This window comes from Drosophila gunungcola (assembly GCF_025200985.1).
Source record: "Drosophila gunungcola strain Sukarami chromosome 2R unlocalized genomic scaffold, Dgunungcola_SK_2 000004F, whole genome shotgun sequence".
NCBI lineage: Eukaryota > Metazoa > Arthropoda > Insecta > Diptera > Drosophilidae > Drosophila > Drosophila gunungcola.
In genome coordinates, this window is record NW_026453167.1 from 1103194 (window position 1) to 1121600 (window position 18407).

At 39.9% G+C, this 18407-nt stretch overlaps 1 protein-coding gene across 32 annotated transcripts in view; it reads right to left on the reverse strand.

The window, feature by feature from the left end:
- The window catches only part of LOC128254145 (protein muscleblind), a 162595-nt gene that overhangs the window by 41253 nt on the left and 102935 nt on the right, over positions 1 to 18407 (reverse strand). The window contains exon 3 of one of the 32 annotated variants that reach the window (XM_052983003.1): positions 1833 to 2763. The exons of the other annotated variants lie outside the window; for them this stretch is intronic. Coding sequence (XP_052838963.1) covers positions 2710 to 2763 — 54 coding nt within the window. The 3' untranslated portion in view covers positions 1833 to 2709. Of the gene's footprint in view, positions 1 to 1832; positions 2764 to 18407 lie in introns of those variants that run through there. 32 annotated transcript variants of the gene reach the window in all.

An 18407-nucleotide genomic window follows, 5' to 3' on the forward strand; every position in this document is an offset into this window, starting at 1 on the left:
AACAAAAAGGAGAGAGAGAGAGATAGAGAGAGAGGAAGATATAGAGCGGGAAGGTGAAGGGAAGAAACTTTTACATTATTAAACTGGGAAACTGGCTGGAAATGTTGACAGCAATTTGACAGGGCCAAAAGCCCGTCCCATCGACAACAGAAACATTTACACGGCCCCTTCGAAATGAAACAATAATAACAATAATAGTAAAAAAGACACAAACCGAAAGGAGGGCAGGGCATGATTGCCAGGACGACGACTCCTCAAGGGTTGTGTGTCCTGCAGCCAAATAAATAAATAAAATAAAAGAGGGTTCGGAGGGGGTGGAGAATCTGGGGAATGTAAAACAAATTTGTTTATTGTTGACACTCGAATCGGGAAACGGGATAAGGATAAAGGACGATGACACCTCAACCTTTCACCGCCACGAGCCAAGTCATCTGCCCATTGTTCATCGTTTGGTGGTACCAAAACAACAAAAACAAAAAAAAGGGTTTTCAGCTATCCGGTTATGGGACACCTTCTAACGGTGTCCGATCCTCTTGATTTATGAGCGTGTGCCGCTCTCGCTTCTTTTGTACATCATCATATCCTCTTAGCATGCTAATTGCGCGGCATTCTTACGGCTTACGGGACATGTCTTCATACATACGTACTGTATATGGGGTGCCATAGCCAAAGAATCCCGAGGAAATACCAATGAACCTTTGCGAGAACCCGAAATTCGAGGCCCAGTTACGTGTGGAACGTGCCGCATAATTCGGGTTTTGCCTTTCACTCTCCGCCTTATTGAATTGCCGCTTCCCATTTGGGACACTTTTGTCGAGTGCCTCCAACCCAGTCCCAGTCCCAGTCCCAGTCCTTGGCATTCATGCGGGTAATTTATGTAAATTTATTGTTCCTTTATCTGTTCTTTTTCAGGCATTTCTTTTTTGGCGAGTATCTTGGTGTTTTTTACCCGGCGCGTGTTTGCTGTCAAAATATTGGACAGGCGGCGGGGAAAAAGCGAGCTTAATCAATTAATAATGAGAATGCAGATGTTTGGTTCTGCTCCCTTGCTGCTTCACATTTTTCGTGGCCAATGGAACGCAATGAATACAAAATCGTTTTAACGCTGTTGAACACCCCCGATGTGAGTTGATTTTTGAGGTTTCAATAAGAAGTTATAAAAGAGGAACGCATGAAAGCTTTTAGCCTTGTTTTTATGTTCACACTCTTAACACTCTTCATATTTCATTTCCATAGTTCCCTCGACACATTTAACCCCCTGCAATTGCAATTCCCTCAACATTTATTGATCCTTTTTGCCAGCCAGCTTAACCCTCTAACGTCTGCTTAACCCAAAAACGAATTTGTATTTATTAATAATGCTTTGGGTGGAGAGTTGGCATGGCCCCACGGTGCCGGCGATTTCAACATTTGGTTTTATTGTTTCATGCAAAGACATTTGCAAGCATCAACAAGCAACCCTCCCTCGCCCAACTAAACCGAACAAACTCAATTACGTAATAAAAATTTATGAACGCACCACCCCCCACTTTAACCCACCCGAACAGAGGACATTAAAGTTGTTGTTGTTGTTTGCTTTTCCCCCGTTTGCGAATGCTATTGATTTTGCTTTTACTGTCCTGTCTCGGCGGGTTAAGCCCGAGTATTGATGGACAGAAGAAATCGAGTGAGTAGATCAGGCCAAATCCCATATCATTAATACTTGTAAGGGAAAAACCAGCATTGACCCTCATTTTGGGGCGAGTGTGTGTGTTTGTGTAATTCATCTCAATAAAATGCGAGAAATCCACATGGCAAAAAAAAAAAAAAAACAACTATAAATGTCTCCACGAAGTGCACAAACGACTAAGCGAAAAGGAAAAAGGAATGGGAAGGGGCGTGGGCAACGCGTGTCCCATTTCGGAATTTATTAAGGATTCATCAACCCTTCAAAGATTCCCTGGACTTTTGGACACGGAGAGCAAATGGTCACTCAACGCCAGCTGCTAATTGTGATCTGTGTGAGTTTGCGGAACGTGTGAACGACTTTCGTTTGACCTTCGGGCACTGAACTTGTTATCAACGCCAAAAAATCAAACAAGCCCACTGCGAAAATTCCCAAAAATTCAAACAAGTTCTCCTGGGTTCCTGGGAAAATGCCTAGATGCCTAGGATGGACAACCCTTGAGATACATCGAAAGCGAGAACTGGACAATATATTTATAAGCACATTATAATGCATTGTTGTCGGCTGTCCTTTGTCACATGCACAGCTCAGCATATTAATGATTTCTATTCCTGTCCAGCATCCCTCTTTCTCTCTCAAGGAGTTTAGTTTTCCCTCAAATAAAAGGAATGGGAAATCAAAAGGCAGACGAAGGAGTTCAGCTCACAACCCTTTCGGCACATAAATTAATTTTCTTGTTCGTTGAATCTCGGCTTTTCTTGCGGAAAGGTCCGTTAATGATGATCAGCATAAATAGTTGGTCAGAGGTTCCAGTGCTCATGATTTGGGGAATTTTTATTATGTATGCAAATGATTATGCGAAATTCCGGTTAACCGACAAACAAAACATTTTACGACCATGTGTGCTGCTGCTGACACAAAGGCCCCTGAAATGTTTTCTCCGTAATTGAAAATTACGAAATGTTTGCTTGACTTGGCCCCCACACTTCTTGGGTTTCGAGTGTCTCAAATAAATTTATTAAATTACTCACAGAAGCCGGCATTTAGGGGACAAAGTTAGGAATTTGGGGTAGAGTTCGGTGAAACGTGTAATTTACCTGGAAATAGAATAAGCGATAAATAGTTGGGGTTAGCTTGGGGTTTCTTGTTAAAATACCAATTAATATATCTGCTTTCAAAGGCTTAAATCAAATTGGAACTTGTCAAGACTTTCGAATTGAACAGAGTTCAATAGAAGATTCATTCCTAAGTGATTTTGGTTAATAGGGTTCGAATTCTCTATTTACACATGGAAATTATTTAGTTTCCTAGTTTGTTTAGCCCAGCATTTCCGCTTCAAACACGTTTCCTTTGCCAATTGTCATCTCACAGCCAATTGCACTTAGCCAGCCACAGCCAGCACTTTAAATTAAGTCAAATGCCAAACAATGACGACGAGCGCCTAAAAGTCTGCAAACAAAGAGTGAATACGCACACACTCGACTCGGTTCACGGTCCATTAAATTTAGCTGGCCACTAGAAACCGAATAGAATGGGAGGGAACACAAGCAAACGACATCCGCCAGATACAAGATACATTTCGAATCACGAATCACGCTCCACGCTCCAAGCTCCTGCTGCTTCAAGGTCATTAAACAAAATGCCGCCCCCAATGGGGATGTTACGGCGGCGGATTGGGCAATTTTTAGCACTTTTCGCTGGCTAAATCCAAGCAAACCGCAAAAAGTCACGTAGACCGAGATTCTTTCTGGGGTTCGAGGATGCGACGAGCTGCCTAAAAAGTCAACAAAGAAACGCTCAAGTGCGAAAAAATGAAAATGAAGCGATGTAGTCCGGTGTAGGGGATAAAAGTAAAGGGAAGGCAGATGGAAGGCTTAACAAAAAAAAAAGCACAGGGTAAAAATAACAATATTGGAGAGATAAGGCCGCAGTATCTCCCTACCACATATATTATTGTATCAACATAATAAATTGCATTGATACCTATTGACTAATATCAAGTAAATTCATATAACCATATTTTGTTTAATAAATATACCAAAATATCTAAAAAAACTATCAAACCTCTGTTATAAGATTCTTTAACATTTTATTTTTATATTGAAATTAAATTCTTGTAAATGGGAGGAGGTACCAAAAATTATAGCTTTGAAAATCTAGTTTTATGTCCTTAAATATATATAATACAGCATTTTAGAGGCATTTTTTCCTGTGTGCCAAAGCGACTTAAGTGAAACCCTTAAAGTGCGACGGCGACGCTTTAAGTGGCGCACATGTATTCCATTTGGGGGCGGGAGGGGGGTTGTAGGTTTCTCTGTTTCTCAGTTTCTCTGTCACGAGGGTAACTAACGGTGTCCCATATGGTAGGGGTACTCTACCCTACAAAATGCCTCAGACAAAACAGAAGTGCGAGCGAGAGGGGGAGAGCAATGAAATCTTAATGCCTTAATGGGCCACACAATCTAATTTACTTTTGTTTGCACTCTCGCTCTATCCGAATAGCACCCTCTCTTTCACTGTAGGTAGTCCCGTCTCTTTCTGTTAATTCTGTTTTAGCCTCTCGTTGCGTTTCTTTTTTTTTATTTTACTATAAATGAATTTTTTCGCTTTTTGGGGTTTTCTGCCATTGCTAATGCCGTTAGCTTTGCTTTACTTTACTTTTGTTGTTGTTCTTCTCCTCCCTTCTTTTGTTCCTCTCCAGCTACTTATTTTCGTTGTTCTAGTTGTGCTTCGTAATCCTATTAACAATGGCGATGTTGTCGTCATCGCTGCGTAAATATATATAACCAACAAAAACATACGTAGATACACATGTATACATATATCAATATACCATAATGCGACGCCATTTTTCATATGTTTCCTGTTACGGTTCTTTTTATGGTTCACTTACTACCCTACTGATTTTTCTAAGGGGCTTGTTTTTCTCTTGGGTCTTAGGTTCACAAGTGGCTAATTAGATTTAAAGTCCATTGAACTACTAGGAAAATGGCTTCGTCTTAAAAGTACTCGTAAATTGTATTGTTTGAAAATCGATAATTAAAATGTTCGGATTGATGGTAAAGTTATACTGGAAGCCATATTCGAAAAGTTGCCTCAGATATTGCTGTCGGGATAAAGAAATTCTTTAAACGTCCTTATTGGTGCTGAGGCTACGTACTTAATAAAGCCAATTGAAAAAAACATTTAAAGTGTACCTGTTTTATTGACGGCTTTTTTTACAGCCATATTTATAAAATATATTGTTAAATTAAATTGCAAACCACTTATCAATTACTAATTAGCCCCCAGTACTTAACAATCGTTTTGTATTTTAAGAGCAATCAAGTGAGGTTAACCACTTGCTTAAAATCGCTGGCACTTTAGTGGGCATTGCATTTCAAGTTCTTTATATCAATTTATACGGCGCAGATAAGCCCCCCTTTTTTATCCGATATCTCAAGTGACTCACGCCTGGGAAAACATGGGTGCAGGGCAGGGTTCTCCTCTTAGGCCAAATGCGATGCCTTCTGCTCCTGTGCATTATACTAAAAATTTTCTACAACATTCTTGCAGGGCACAAAGACAGCTTAATCCCAGCTCACTATAAATCAAACGCACACACACACACATACACACACACACACAGACTGAAACTCGCAGGAAGACGCAGTAAGCTCCCAGGCGCATATCAAGTTGAGTTTTAAATATTGTAACATTTTCTACTTTTTTTTTCTCGAATTTTTTGTGGCTCTGCGGACTGCTGGTTGCTGTGCGAAGCTAAAAATTCCCTGAAGCTTAACAAGTTTAAGTTGGTTGCACAGCAGCAGAGCACAAGCGCTGCTGAAAAAGAGCAAGGAAACCGAGCCAGAAAAGCGGGGGAAAAGGCAGCAGTGAGTTAGACGCACTTTAGTTTCTATGCAAAATAGTTTTAAATTACACACCAAGAGAAATTCTAATTTAATTTAAATTCTCGCCAGACGCCAAATTAAATAGCTGCAGATGGAGATGGAGATGGAGAGAGGGGGGATCCTGTTTGCAGAGCGTCTCAAGTTGTTTTGGCATTTATTTATATTTCATGAAAATTAACTGCAGCAATAAATTGACAGTGCACACTTTTAGCCAAGTCTGACAGATGCGATACACAGGTGTGGAGAAAAGGGGAGTGGAGGGGTGGGAAAACCCTTTTCTCTTTTACATAGAGTTTTGACAGGCGCACGACATTTTCTGCTTGCTTACCGCTTCAACTTTTGCCCGAATACGCAGACAGAGCGCGGCGATAACTTTCCACCTGCAGCCTTGAGTTTCATCCACTCACCACCCTCCATTGCCAACCCAACCCAGATTTTCCCTTCTGCTGCAACGTGTCAAAATCTGCGACAGCCGCGAGTTAGCCGAAAACCGAGACACTGAGTTTTCCTCATTCCTCGCATCATTTTATTTTTGGTCATGATATGTGTACTGAAATTTTTGGCCAAACTTTATATGATTTGAAGTGAGAGGGCTGGAAATTAAATTAAAACTGCGAACATACTTGAAAGAGTTGAAAAGAACGACTAGGCAAAAGTTTAATGAAATTAGATAGGTAAGATTGATGATGTTGGTTTCTGGCTGGAAATACTGTATTTCTTTTGAGGCAGTAAGTAATTATAATTTTATCAAGTTTCAATGGGGAACGCTTTCAATTAAATATATTATTTGGTTAAATAGTTTCCCACTTATTAGTAAAGGCAACATAAAAGCCTTTGTTGCAAGCCAACTTGTTTTGCCTAAAGTAAACTTTAAACGTTTTATAAAATTATTGTGATATGTCATCATTAAAAAGAAAAATTACTTCTTTAGATGTCTTACAATATTTCAGTTTACTTTTGCTATATTTTGCTAAATTGACTGTCCCATCGAGTAGACCCATTTAATTGGCCGCCAGTGTGCACTTTTTCTTTTCGCTTGCATCATTCAGATATATTCCGACTATATATCGCACATGTGTAAGCTGCTTGCGGATACTTTGCCGTACAGCATAATGATGCGACTTTTGCACTCAAGTTGCCGCACTTTGCATGCCGAAGACATCGCAAATTTGTCGCGACTGCGAATCGCATCCTCGAGATACTTTCGCCCCCCTCTCTTTCCCCCAAACCGCCGCTAGTGCCGTCTCTTTCGGCGGTGATGCTGCTCTGCATTCCTTCTGCCTTGACACGCTTGACAAATTCGCATGCAATTATTTATAGAGAAGTGCCAGCCAGAAGAGGAGACGAGCGAAGACAACTCGAGTTGACTCGACTTGACTCGCCTGTCCCCATGAATGAATGAATGAGTGCGAACGAGTGTGAATGAGAGGGCCAGATGGTGGGAGTGAGATGGCGGGCGATGACGTCAGTCGCTCCACTTTTTGGGCAATTTAATTATGCAATTTTGACAAAAATGCGGTGGCTCTTCTGCTCATAATTTCTGTTTCGATTTATGTGCCAAGTGTCAGGCTGTCAGTGCGAATAGCGAAAATGCCAAAACTGCAGGGCCATCTCTATCTCTTTCTCTATCTCTGTCTCTATTTTTCTTTCTGTTGCCCTCTCTTTCTTTTTGGCCATAATAAATATTTATGCTAAATTTATTTGCATTTGCTTTTAGCTTTTGACATTTTTTGGCAAACATTTCAGGCGTTTGTTCGCAATTAGTGTCAGGCGAAATCAGAAAGAGACAGCGCGACAGTTGAGCGAGCGAGATGGCCGGATTTACTAACTGCCGGTTAATTAAAAAACTTTCAGGCATTTGTTTAATTTTCATAATTTACAATGCGGCTACTGTGAAAAAGGGGACCAGGAGGAGAGATTAAAAAAACGCTGTAGCCAGTTGAGCGAAAAGTTCCCTGTTTTATCTCCCTCTATCTTCCTGGGCTCTTGGCTAATTAAACGACGCAACAAGTTAATTAGCAAGGACAAAGGCATGACTTTGGTCAGTGCATAAAAAAGCGAGTCAAAGCTCCACCAGCTCTACTCCCAGAGCTCATCATTTCAATAATACAACTTTTTTTTTAATAATAATACTCCAGTAGCCCGAGTTATAAAAGTTATTAAAATGGCTTTTGTGTGGCCGCCAAGAAGGGGAGTCGTCGAATGAAGTTTCTATGATGATAGGGGGCAAAGTGAAGCAGCAGCTGCAGTTAGCCATATGCCAATGATAAGTTGGCAGGCGGAAAAAAGGGCCTAAACCTCGTACATTGGCCTAAATTGGTTCTTTATGGATTTTTTCTTTTTTTTCTACCTTTTAGCCAGACAGCAATCGTTCAGCTGTACTCATTTCTCTTTGCCGTGTTTAGCGCAGCTTAGCCATCTTCATTAGTCGGAGAGACACAATCAACAAAATGCACAGAGTGAGTCCTTTTTTTCCGCTTCGGACCAACTAACCATGAAGACTCATATGGTTTTCCCTTTTCCTTATCCTGCAACTGCATTCGCTGACAATTTTCACCCGAAATAACAAAAAAAAAATATATATATAAAGACAGGGATATAACACAAAAGGAAAAAGTATAGAAAGTCTAAACCCCTTTTAGACGGTTTCGTAATTAACTAAAATGCCAAGTGTAGGTCAACCCAGGGGTGGTGTGGCTACAATGGGGGTTACGACGGGGGTTACATAAATAGCTAAATGCCAGACAGACTGTTGGAGGATTTCGTTTTAAGCGCTGTTTAGTTTGCCTTCGTTTCCTCTACCCTTTTTCGAGAAGATTTTATTTTAATTTAATTTAATTTCGCCTATAACGAATTCAAGTGAACCCTGCTGGTCAGTGTAATGCATTTACTTGCACTCTACATCTACATTGCACTAAACGTGAGTGCGGAAAGTAGCAAACGCAAAAAAAAAGTGGAGAGAAACTTTCGACGTGTGTCCACCAGCTTAACCCTCGGGCTTATTACGTTTTTCAATTAGCAAAATTAAACTCGCAGGGCGTCCTCTGGCCAAAAGCTTTCACTGAGATGGAACTGCCAAAGTGTGGGCGGCAGTCGGCCATAAAAAAGAATCTATATGTGCTGGGTTTGCAAATGTAGCGGCGGCCAAGACTGAAGCAAATCAACAGTAGAATCAACAAAACAAATTGAGAAGGGGGCAAAACAACACGTGCAAGTGGTCTGCAATCGGGTACCATATGCTCTAAAGGGCTCTACTACATCGCATTCTCCAATCGATATCGGTATTTGTTGGGCCAACAAGCAAGGGAGCTCTAGATAAAAATGGTGTATTAAATATTCCTTGGTAACTTGGTAAGCTATGTGCAAATACTAAGCTTCGGTAAGCAATAAGTAACATCACAACTGGAAAGTTTTATGAGAATTTTTAATGTTATTCATAGCTTACGAATTCGTGTTGTACTTCCTTTTACTTTTCTATTCCATAAACAACCCTCATGCCATTTATAATTTTAGGTAACGTTTCCCCTTTGATTTTTTTCAGGCACCATTTATCAAATGAAATTCATCCAACTACTGCAAAATCCCCCACACACAAATAAAATCTAGAATTATGCGAATACCACAAAAGCAGTGAGTACGATTTTTGCTTTTTTATTAATTTGCTTAACACTGCCAAAAGAGTTATCAGGCAAACTTGGCCAAAATGCCCAGGAGCAGCGACAAATGCTTTTTCTGTCTGGATTCCTAGACAAGAACCCAAAAAAAGCGAGGAGAAACCAAACAAAATAAAAAAGAAAAACCACCAAAACCTCGACGAAACCGAAACCCAAACTCGGCTTTCGTATCCCAACTCAACTCGAATCCTAAACGACTGCAAAATATAATTTTTTCGGGATTTTTTCCACACTTTTTTTTTACTTATTTTTGTATACATTTTCACCCTTTTTTTTTGGAGGGTGGGCAAACTCTCAGTTTTCAAGTTTTGTGGCAGTTTTGCGTGTTTGCTTATAATTTTGTTTGAGTTGCAGTGCCACGCCTGCCGCCCCTTTGGTTTTAAAAAAAAAAAAAAAAAATAAGAGAAAGACCAAAATAAGTTGGAGGGCACAAAGCAAATTTTGTAATTACTTTTTCATGCTGCAATTAAAAATGGCGTAAATAGCTCGAAGTGCCAAATGAAACGCGAATGAGATAGAGCTATGCTAAGTTTTTCCTTTATTTTTCGATTTTCTGTTGTGGGCAAAAGCTTAATTTGAGTTACAGCTGGGATGAGGACTTTTCGATCTGATTTATAATTGAATAATGCGACTCCTTCGCAACCGAAACTATTGATTTTTATATTAATCTATGGCAACCACGAGCCATAAAATTCACTTTTAATGACTGGCGACCGTAGGAAAACGAACGTTGTTGTTGCCCCGTCGTCATTAGTGCAAATTACAAGCAATTAAACATGGCCAACACAAGCGCTATCACATGCCAAAGGAGGGGAAATCCAAAGGAAAAAGCAAAGTAGGAGATGGGTAGTGGATGCATTAAATTAATTGAAAGCATTACACGTAAACAATTTGTAAAGCGCGTAATTTGCCATTCACATTCCGAGTTTCCCTTTTTTTTCAATCAATTTGCAATTACTTTAAGTTCAACGCAAACGCTCTAAACACGAAATTCTCATAAAAATTTACAAGAAGTGGGAGTGAAACAGCAGTGAAACGTGCATGTTGCAATAAATAATTTAGCAGGGGGTGGAAAGGCAAGCAGGATACGAAGGATACATGTATGTGAGTGAAGGAGGTCAGTGGCCATGTTCACTATGCTCTATGCACATGTCTTCGATTCCCCGAGGAAATCAGCATAATACGAAATAGAGCAAAAGAAATGGAGCCAGCGAAGATGAAGGCTAAGTCACATTGATAGAAGGAAGTTGTTGAGGACTTGCCTATAATTGCCAATTTAAGCTTAAGATTTACTTCAATAACTCAATAGTTTATATAAGTTTGAAACTTTAATGGCAGATCACAACCAATGAAATGAAGATAACATTGTATATTCAATTTTTAAAACTGTCTGTCTATTTAGTCTCCAACTCCACTTTTCTAATACGGATTGTATTTAAATTGCTCAACTGTTTAGCATACTTTAATGCGTTAATTGAGGCTTGTGTTGAACAGATATCTCTGGGCATTCTTTCCCAACGCCTGACCAACCTTTTGGTTAATTCTTCAAGCTCAAATTCCATGAAAAAAAAAAACAAAGAACGAATTAACCGAGGGGGAAAAATACAAGAATTTTACTTTGTTGCGGCGCCTTTTGAGTTTTGGTGCGGCCTACACAACAAGGATAAACATCTGGAAAGGCGCTTGTGCCAGCATGTAAATGGCGAAAAAGGGCCCAAAACCTCACCCTCTGAATGTCTGTATGTCTGTGTTCTTTGCCTCTTTTACCTTTTTGCGCATTTTAGTTGGTTGCCTTTGTTTTGCTCGGCTTTCAGAGCTTGTGCTTTTTGTTTTGGCCACTCTTTGCCATGGCAACACGCGTTAAATAACACACACAAAACCGTTAAGTGGATTTGTGAGTGTGCGAGGGGGAAGTACTATATCTAAGCTACCAGACCAGCAACCCCCTCATTTCTAGTCCTCAAAGAATGCATGGTAATTATATAATTTTATTTATAGCAGATAAGAGCGGTGAAAATGCAATTAACAGGAGCGGCGTGAATAAATCAAGGACAGGGGTGGGAAAACTTGACAGGTTTCGAAATCTCTACAAGGAGGAAAGACTGGTCTAAAAATCTAAAGATTGTTGGTGTGGTATTTTATTTATATAGTTAACAATTAAGACCAGTACGGAAAAAAAACTATAAATTAAAATGGGTTTAAATGCAATTACCAAGCATTTAACTATTTATATTTTTAAGAAGGACCCCTTTTTGTTTAAGTTAATTTCTAAACTTTGAATTCAGTAGTTGAGTTTGTCTACTATTTTTTATTTCAAAGAAATAATAAGGCGCATTTATAAGTTTGTACTGGCAAGATGTGGGTATTTTTTACATTAAGCAATATATAAAAAAATCTCTTTTAAGTAAAAAATGGGGTATAATCTCCTTTCCCATGTGCTCTTTTTTAAGACTCCAGCCATTTGTTAAATGAACTCTCTCAGGCGCCGTTCCATTCATTTGTTTGCTGTTTTTTTTTTTCGGCAGCATTCTTTGCAGAAATAAATGTATAAATTTATTAAACTATAATTCAGTTTGGTAGAGCGGACAGAAAGCACTTTGACTCACACCTCGCCCGCTCACTCGTGAAAGGCAACAAAGAAATGGCCAAGGGAACCACAACAAAAGCCAGGAGGAAAAACAAAGAAGCAAAAAAATATATACAGGACCAACAAACAAATGGGGGCGAACAAAAAAACTAAAAAAAAAAAAGGACAATGCAGACATTGGGCGACAGAAGGACAACGACGCCACACGTATATAAACAAGTTTGCATTACGCCGTGGCGAAGTACGAGTAATAATAAAAACAGAGCAAACAGAATGAATAAGGGAGTGGTGGGGGCGTTCCTCAGGGGGGCGGTGGGCGGTGTTTCATGGGGAGTGGCAGGCAAATACTCCGCTAGTTCGCGTGCCACGCGAAGCAACTATACACTGGGTAAAAAGTTTTGTTTGCATGTCTGCGGTACATTTCCGCGACAGGCACCGGCAGGTTACCTTCTAAAGCCCCCTTCTCACCACCCAGAAAAGCCCATCACATACTATACTATATAAGCCCCGATTATATAGTGTGGCATGTGCCTCGTCAGCCAACCAACTATGGCAAAAAAAAAAACATAAAATAAAAGAAACATACAGCAAACGTTGAAACACGGTGCTAAAAGTGCAGCAAATTATAGGTTATCTTGCTAAAAATGAAATTGTATAAATGGATACATTTCACACAAATAACCCCATGGACGACGAACAGCTGATGTGTTCAAAAAGAAAACCAAAACAATTGGAAAGGTGGTAGACAAAGCCATTTTGTTTCAGTCGAAACGCAAACTTATCGATTGATAGTTTAATAAAGAACTTTTAGGCTTCCAAATTCAAATTAAATTGGAAACTTGAAGAAACCGATGCCATTGCTCATATGCTGTAATCAAATAAAACCCGTTTTTGATTATTATAAGCAGTAAAACAAATATTGTTGTTAAAGAAAGTGAGAGTAGTGTATTAAATATTTCAATGCTTTAATTGTAAAATAAGATATTTTGTATTAAAATAAAAAAATTCAAGGTTAAGAAACTGGTCTTACCCAAATTGAACTTATGAAAGGTTAAAAGGGTTTTACAGCAAACACTTTATTTAAACTTTAAACCATGTTTACATTATTGATTCAAGTTTAACCCCAAAGCGCTTTGTTCCGAATCCAAATCAAATGGCCCTCTCTCACCTATCGATTACTTTAGTAATCGTTAAGCCAATCAATGTGCCCATCGAGAATCATTCACTAATCTAATCAGGCAGCAGACCCCAAAACAGCAACAAAAGGCAACTTTGTTTGCGTCGACTTCAACACTTTTGACCCTCCCCCCGCCACACGCCCGCTTTTCACCCCAACTTTCACCCACTTACCTCAGACCCCTTATTCTTTCGCCGATTCTAGGAAACGTTTAACCCGAGAGCGAGGACCGCAACAGAACAAAGCGAAAAATTTCGTATGCGAACGACTTTAGCCCTGGACTCTTGAGAGTGGGTGGGCCACCACACTAAACCACCATTCTATCACCCACTCCACCCCTTCAAACCCAAGTGAAAAAAAAACAGCGACTGACTGGCGCCATAATGTCGCCGCCTGCTTTTTCTTCCTCTCTGTTTAGTGTAAGAGTATCCTTTTTCTACTCCTGGCACTCATATATACATACATATTTAGACCGCGTTTGTATAGCCAAAGCCAAAGCGCTTTTTATTGTGTTTCCCTGTTACTTGTATATGTTAAAGCAATTGTATCTTATGGATGTGCATATATTTGTATATTTGTAAATGTGCGCACTCCACAGCCGTTTTTCCCTTTGGTAAATAATAGTGTTGAGTGTTGTTTTTGCCTCAGTTTACGAGCTGTTAATAGAGAAAGTTAAATTATATTTTGCTCTTCTGTATTCTGCATGTATTTGGTGACTCTCTAATATCCAGCATGAAATAAAATAAATAAATTCTATGTTTTCGACAAGATTTACAGCTCATATCTCAAGGCGAAATCGAGGCTTTTGCTTGCCAAAATAATCAGTGAGAAACATTTCAGATTTCAATGAAGGCGGCCCAGAAAGAAAAGGAAGGAAAATGATTTATTTGGCATGTCGATAAGCGGTCCAAAAAGAAACTTGAAACACACAATCTTAAACCCCCACCTATCATGCTCCTTTTATTTTTTTTTTTTTTTTGTTGGGGGCTGTGCGAATGGCGAATAAAATTGTGTACAATAGATTGAACATATCCGGGCCCCGAAAAACATGTGTAGAAGTTTAATTTAATAAGTTTTCAGGACATGGGGGTCGAATGTTAAACATGAAGGGATACACTCTGCCCAACGCACAAAACTGAAAAAATAACACAAAAGAAAGGCAAAAGCAAGAAAAAAAAATCCACAAGTTTTTCGGTCTGACTTTTACTCAAGCTGATGGTTTCACATGTTTTGCTAATTTTGTTTGCTGTAAAGTTCTTTGGAGGATTGGGTGTTTTTTGGACTTTCGAGGAGTTAAAGGTCACATAAATCATGCGTAAAGTTAACATAAACTTTGCCTCGTCTTTCCATATGTTGCATAATTTCTGAGACGAATGGAAATTTTTATAAGCCCGAACACAATTTAAAAACATCTGGCGGTCGTGAAATCTTAGCCCAAATGAATAGGATTGGTAGTTCAGAAAGCGCGACCACATCATTAATAAGCCCGCTTTAAGGAATAGACAGCACACTTCCTGTCCAGAACTTCCTGCGATTTCTTGGGTTTCGATTTATTCGCTCGCTAATTGCCAGGACCTTCTATTGTCTGAGCCCAAACAAAAGGACTCTCTCGGGCAATTTATTTCTTTGAACGTTGCTTTGTTATCTTTTTTTTTCTGCGTTTTGCTGAGCTGTCTCGAAAAAAGCGAAAGTGTTGATTTGTGCGTAACTTGAGGCGAAGCAGGTGCATCCTGTCAGCAGAGAAATCCCTCGTCCGGACCTTGAGATTCGCATTGCGTTAGCGAGGCGAAATCAGAATTGCTATGCAAAGAAGTTCCGCCAAGGATTCGTCCTTGGTTCGAGGCTTTTGTTTAGCAAAGACTTTGTTGCGTGGGAAAAGTTTCGTTGATCCTTGCCTGGTTGAGCAGGTAGAAAAAGGTATACATAGAAGACAATTCATAATGGAATTGAACTTGGGGTAGGAACAAAAGGGAATTTATCATCTCCAAGAGAAGTGAAAGTGTGCTATAGAAGCTTTCTTTGTTTAAAATAAATTTAAGTAACATATAGATTTTTGACATAAATATTAGAAAACTAACCTAAATCATATATTGTCTCTATCCAAAAATGTAAAAATTTTAATTTCAAATAAATTGTGGTAGCGAAAAAGGGTATTCATGATTTTCAAGAGAAGTGTAAGTTTGTTTTTGACCCTATATTTGTTTTAATGCGAGTTTATATCCACTTTATACATTATCATAACAAATAAATGTGAATCGATAGTAGATTCAAAATCCTTCCTTAATGAACCGAACTGTATGTGCGTTTTTCCGATTTTTGCCAGTCCCTGAGCCACTTTCCATATATTTGCTGTGGCTTTTGCCCACGCTCTGTCTACATGTATATTATATATATATATATGATATCCATTCCTAACCCAATCATCCGGCTCCATATTGAAACCAACGCTCGATGTTCGAGTGGAGGCGCACGAAAAGCACTTGTGCCCGCAGGCGGCGCAGATGTTGCGTCAATTTCATGGCATTTCACCTCCTGTTTCACCCCCGCAGCAGCCCTATCCTAGGACATTTTCCATCCAGGAAAAGGACCCCAAGCCACCCACTCTGCCACCCATTTTGCCACCCAGAGGCGCATGAAGTGAGCGCGCGGATCCGGCAATGAAATTACAACTTGTCAACTCAATCAAGCGCGCTTTATGCAGCAATTTCCGTCACTTGTGTGCGTTCCCACACATACAGACCCCAGCCCAACCTGATGCCACATCAGACGCACATAATCAGCCAATATTAAATCCGCCAAGCCCCCCGACAAAGCTTTGAGCTAATAATCCTTTTTTGATTTCCAACCGAAAAGAATTAACAAAGAATTTTCAGCCTCTTACTTATGATGTAAGCCGTAGATTACCTCAGCGCCTGCCTGCAGAATGTTATGCAGCTGAATTTCCTTATTCCTCGCTTTCTTGCTTCCCTACTTTTTTTTCCCTCCTAAGGATCCAAGGATTTTAATTTCGTGCTGTGGCATATTTCCTGGTCGGCAACGGCGGCGGCGGCGAAGCCATTCGGTTTAGCAAGGACATCCGCCGGCGCTTCCAGCAACAGTTGCCACCAGCTGTCAATGTCCTGGCCAAGGATTCGCTCCGGGCTTCAACTCTTAAGATGCCGCCACCGCAGCAGAATTTGTGTGAGTTAAGGCGAGATTTTGGGGCAGACTTTGGACAAGCTTTTCGAGGATTCCGGTAGCAGTTGCAAAGTGGCAGAAATGTAATTAGAATTTAAATTTAGATTGCTGATGTACAAATGATCAGGAAATCAAGCATATTATTAACTTGTCGAAGGCTTTTTGAGCTAATAAAGTGAAAGTGTATAGGGCAAAATATTGTATAAATCCGTTATTTTAATCACAAATAACCATATGATATTTAGCATTAATTTTGACATTTTTTAAATTGTTTCATTATTTTAAGAATTATATCATTCCAATAGTGAAGCATCTCTTTTTTCTAATTTAAGTTGTTTATTTACTATAAATTCTAGATTGAAACTGAATACTTTTGAAAAAACCTTTAAATAATTAAAGTTGTGATTTGTGGTTCGGTTTGTTTTCCGCACGATAGCTTCCCTAATTGGAACTGTTATCAATTAGCAATTAGCCGGCGAATCTTCCGGAGCTGGCACTGCAGGATGTTTGCTCTGGCCAGCATTTAATTGCACGCATCGATTGCAACTCAGTGGCTACACTCGACTCGGCGCCCCCTTTTTTCCACTTTTCCGCCCATTTTCCCCCAAAGTCCGGCTAAGCCATCTAATGAACTCGCCATTCCCCCCGATTCGATCCCATTCTAATTGCAAAAATCAACGGGAAAGCGAAGCCATTGCTATCCTTTTTTGTGCTGGAAAGCAAACGCTTTGATTTATTCCGCACATGTGCGTACTTTTACCGCCCAACCATCCACCACCCACCTCCCTCTATTCCCCATGGATGGCATTACAAAGCTGTATTTAGTTAATTACTCCAGAAGAACAACAAAAAGCTGGGGGAATTGAAAGGCGATTGAGATGCGGGCGACTTTTGAAATTTTATGTCTCCAACCGTAAAGAAGACCAACAACTCCCCGGCGTAACATTTGGCCAAAGAAAAGCGTAAACTGACGAAAAGGGGGTGGCTTCATCTCCATCTCCATTTCCACTCACTTATCTCACTCTCTATTTACGACTAAATTAAATGTGCATTAAATAACGGTTAACAACTGACAGAGCGCAAGCAGAGCCAAAAGCAAAAATAATGGCGAAATGGCAAAAGTTGCTACAATGACCAAAAAGACGTAGAAAGTAAAGGGACTGGATAAAATCAAGGGGGGCTGGGAAATTGGTCAAACACTGTAATTTGCGATTTTATGTGACACTTTTCGGGGCAGGGAAAACGGAGAAGACAATGCCACGAACGAAAGAAACAATGGAATAAATAAGTTAAAAGAACAATTACTACATTTAATGGATACAAGAAAATATATAAACTAATAAAGTTTCCTCATCGGTATGTTATGAAGTAAGGCCCTTCTTTCTATGAATATTTAATAAACTCTACATTCTGAATTCAGAGAAAAACATTTCCTATATCAAATGCCATTTCCTGTCCCACTGTTCCAATTGATTTTTAATTTAAATTTGGTGCGTTTTATTACCCCACCCAACTGCCCCCGCTGAGATGTAAACTGAAATGTCGTCACGTTGATTTGATTTTATTGCGCCCTGTTGGCCAGAACTTAATAGTACTGGACTTGTGGGCGGATAGATGGACCGCCCACTTTTACGACCCCCAGAATCAGGGACTTGTGCATAATTTATGCGCCTTCTCGCTTGCGAAGCGGAAATAAAAATGGCAGCGGCGAACGCATAAGTCAAATTTAGAGCCCACTTAGTAGACCAATAAATACCTGGAATACCTAGCGAAGAGGAGCCCAACCTTAGACCTTAGAACTTAGAACTCCAGAACTTTTATGACCTGGCCGCAAATTCCCGTTCTCCATCTCGCTCTTATTAAATTTCCAAGCAACTAGGATGGTCAAAAAATAAGGAAGGAAGAATTTTCTGAATATGTTGCAGCTTTTTCTCTGACTCTTCATAAAAATTTGCTTTATATGCTACACATACAAGCGGTGAGGGCGGTGCAGATGGCTCTAAAGGGGCGTGGCGTGGACAAGCCGCAACAAGAGCAGCAGAAAACAACAATAACCCAAAATGCCAACAAGTATGATAACCGCAACAACAGCAACAACAACAACAACAAAAGGGGGTCTGAATGTGGGTGGTGCAGATACATGATACAATCTGCAGACACAAGAGTCCAGGCGACAACAAAAGCTGAGAAGAGGAGAAGGGGAGTCAAAAAAAAAAAGAAACATATAAAACGGAAG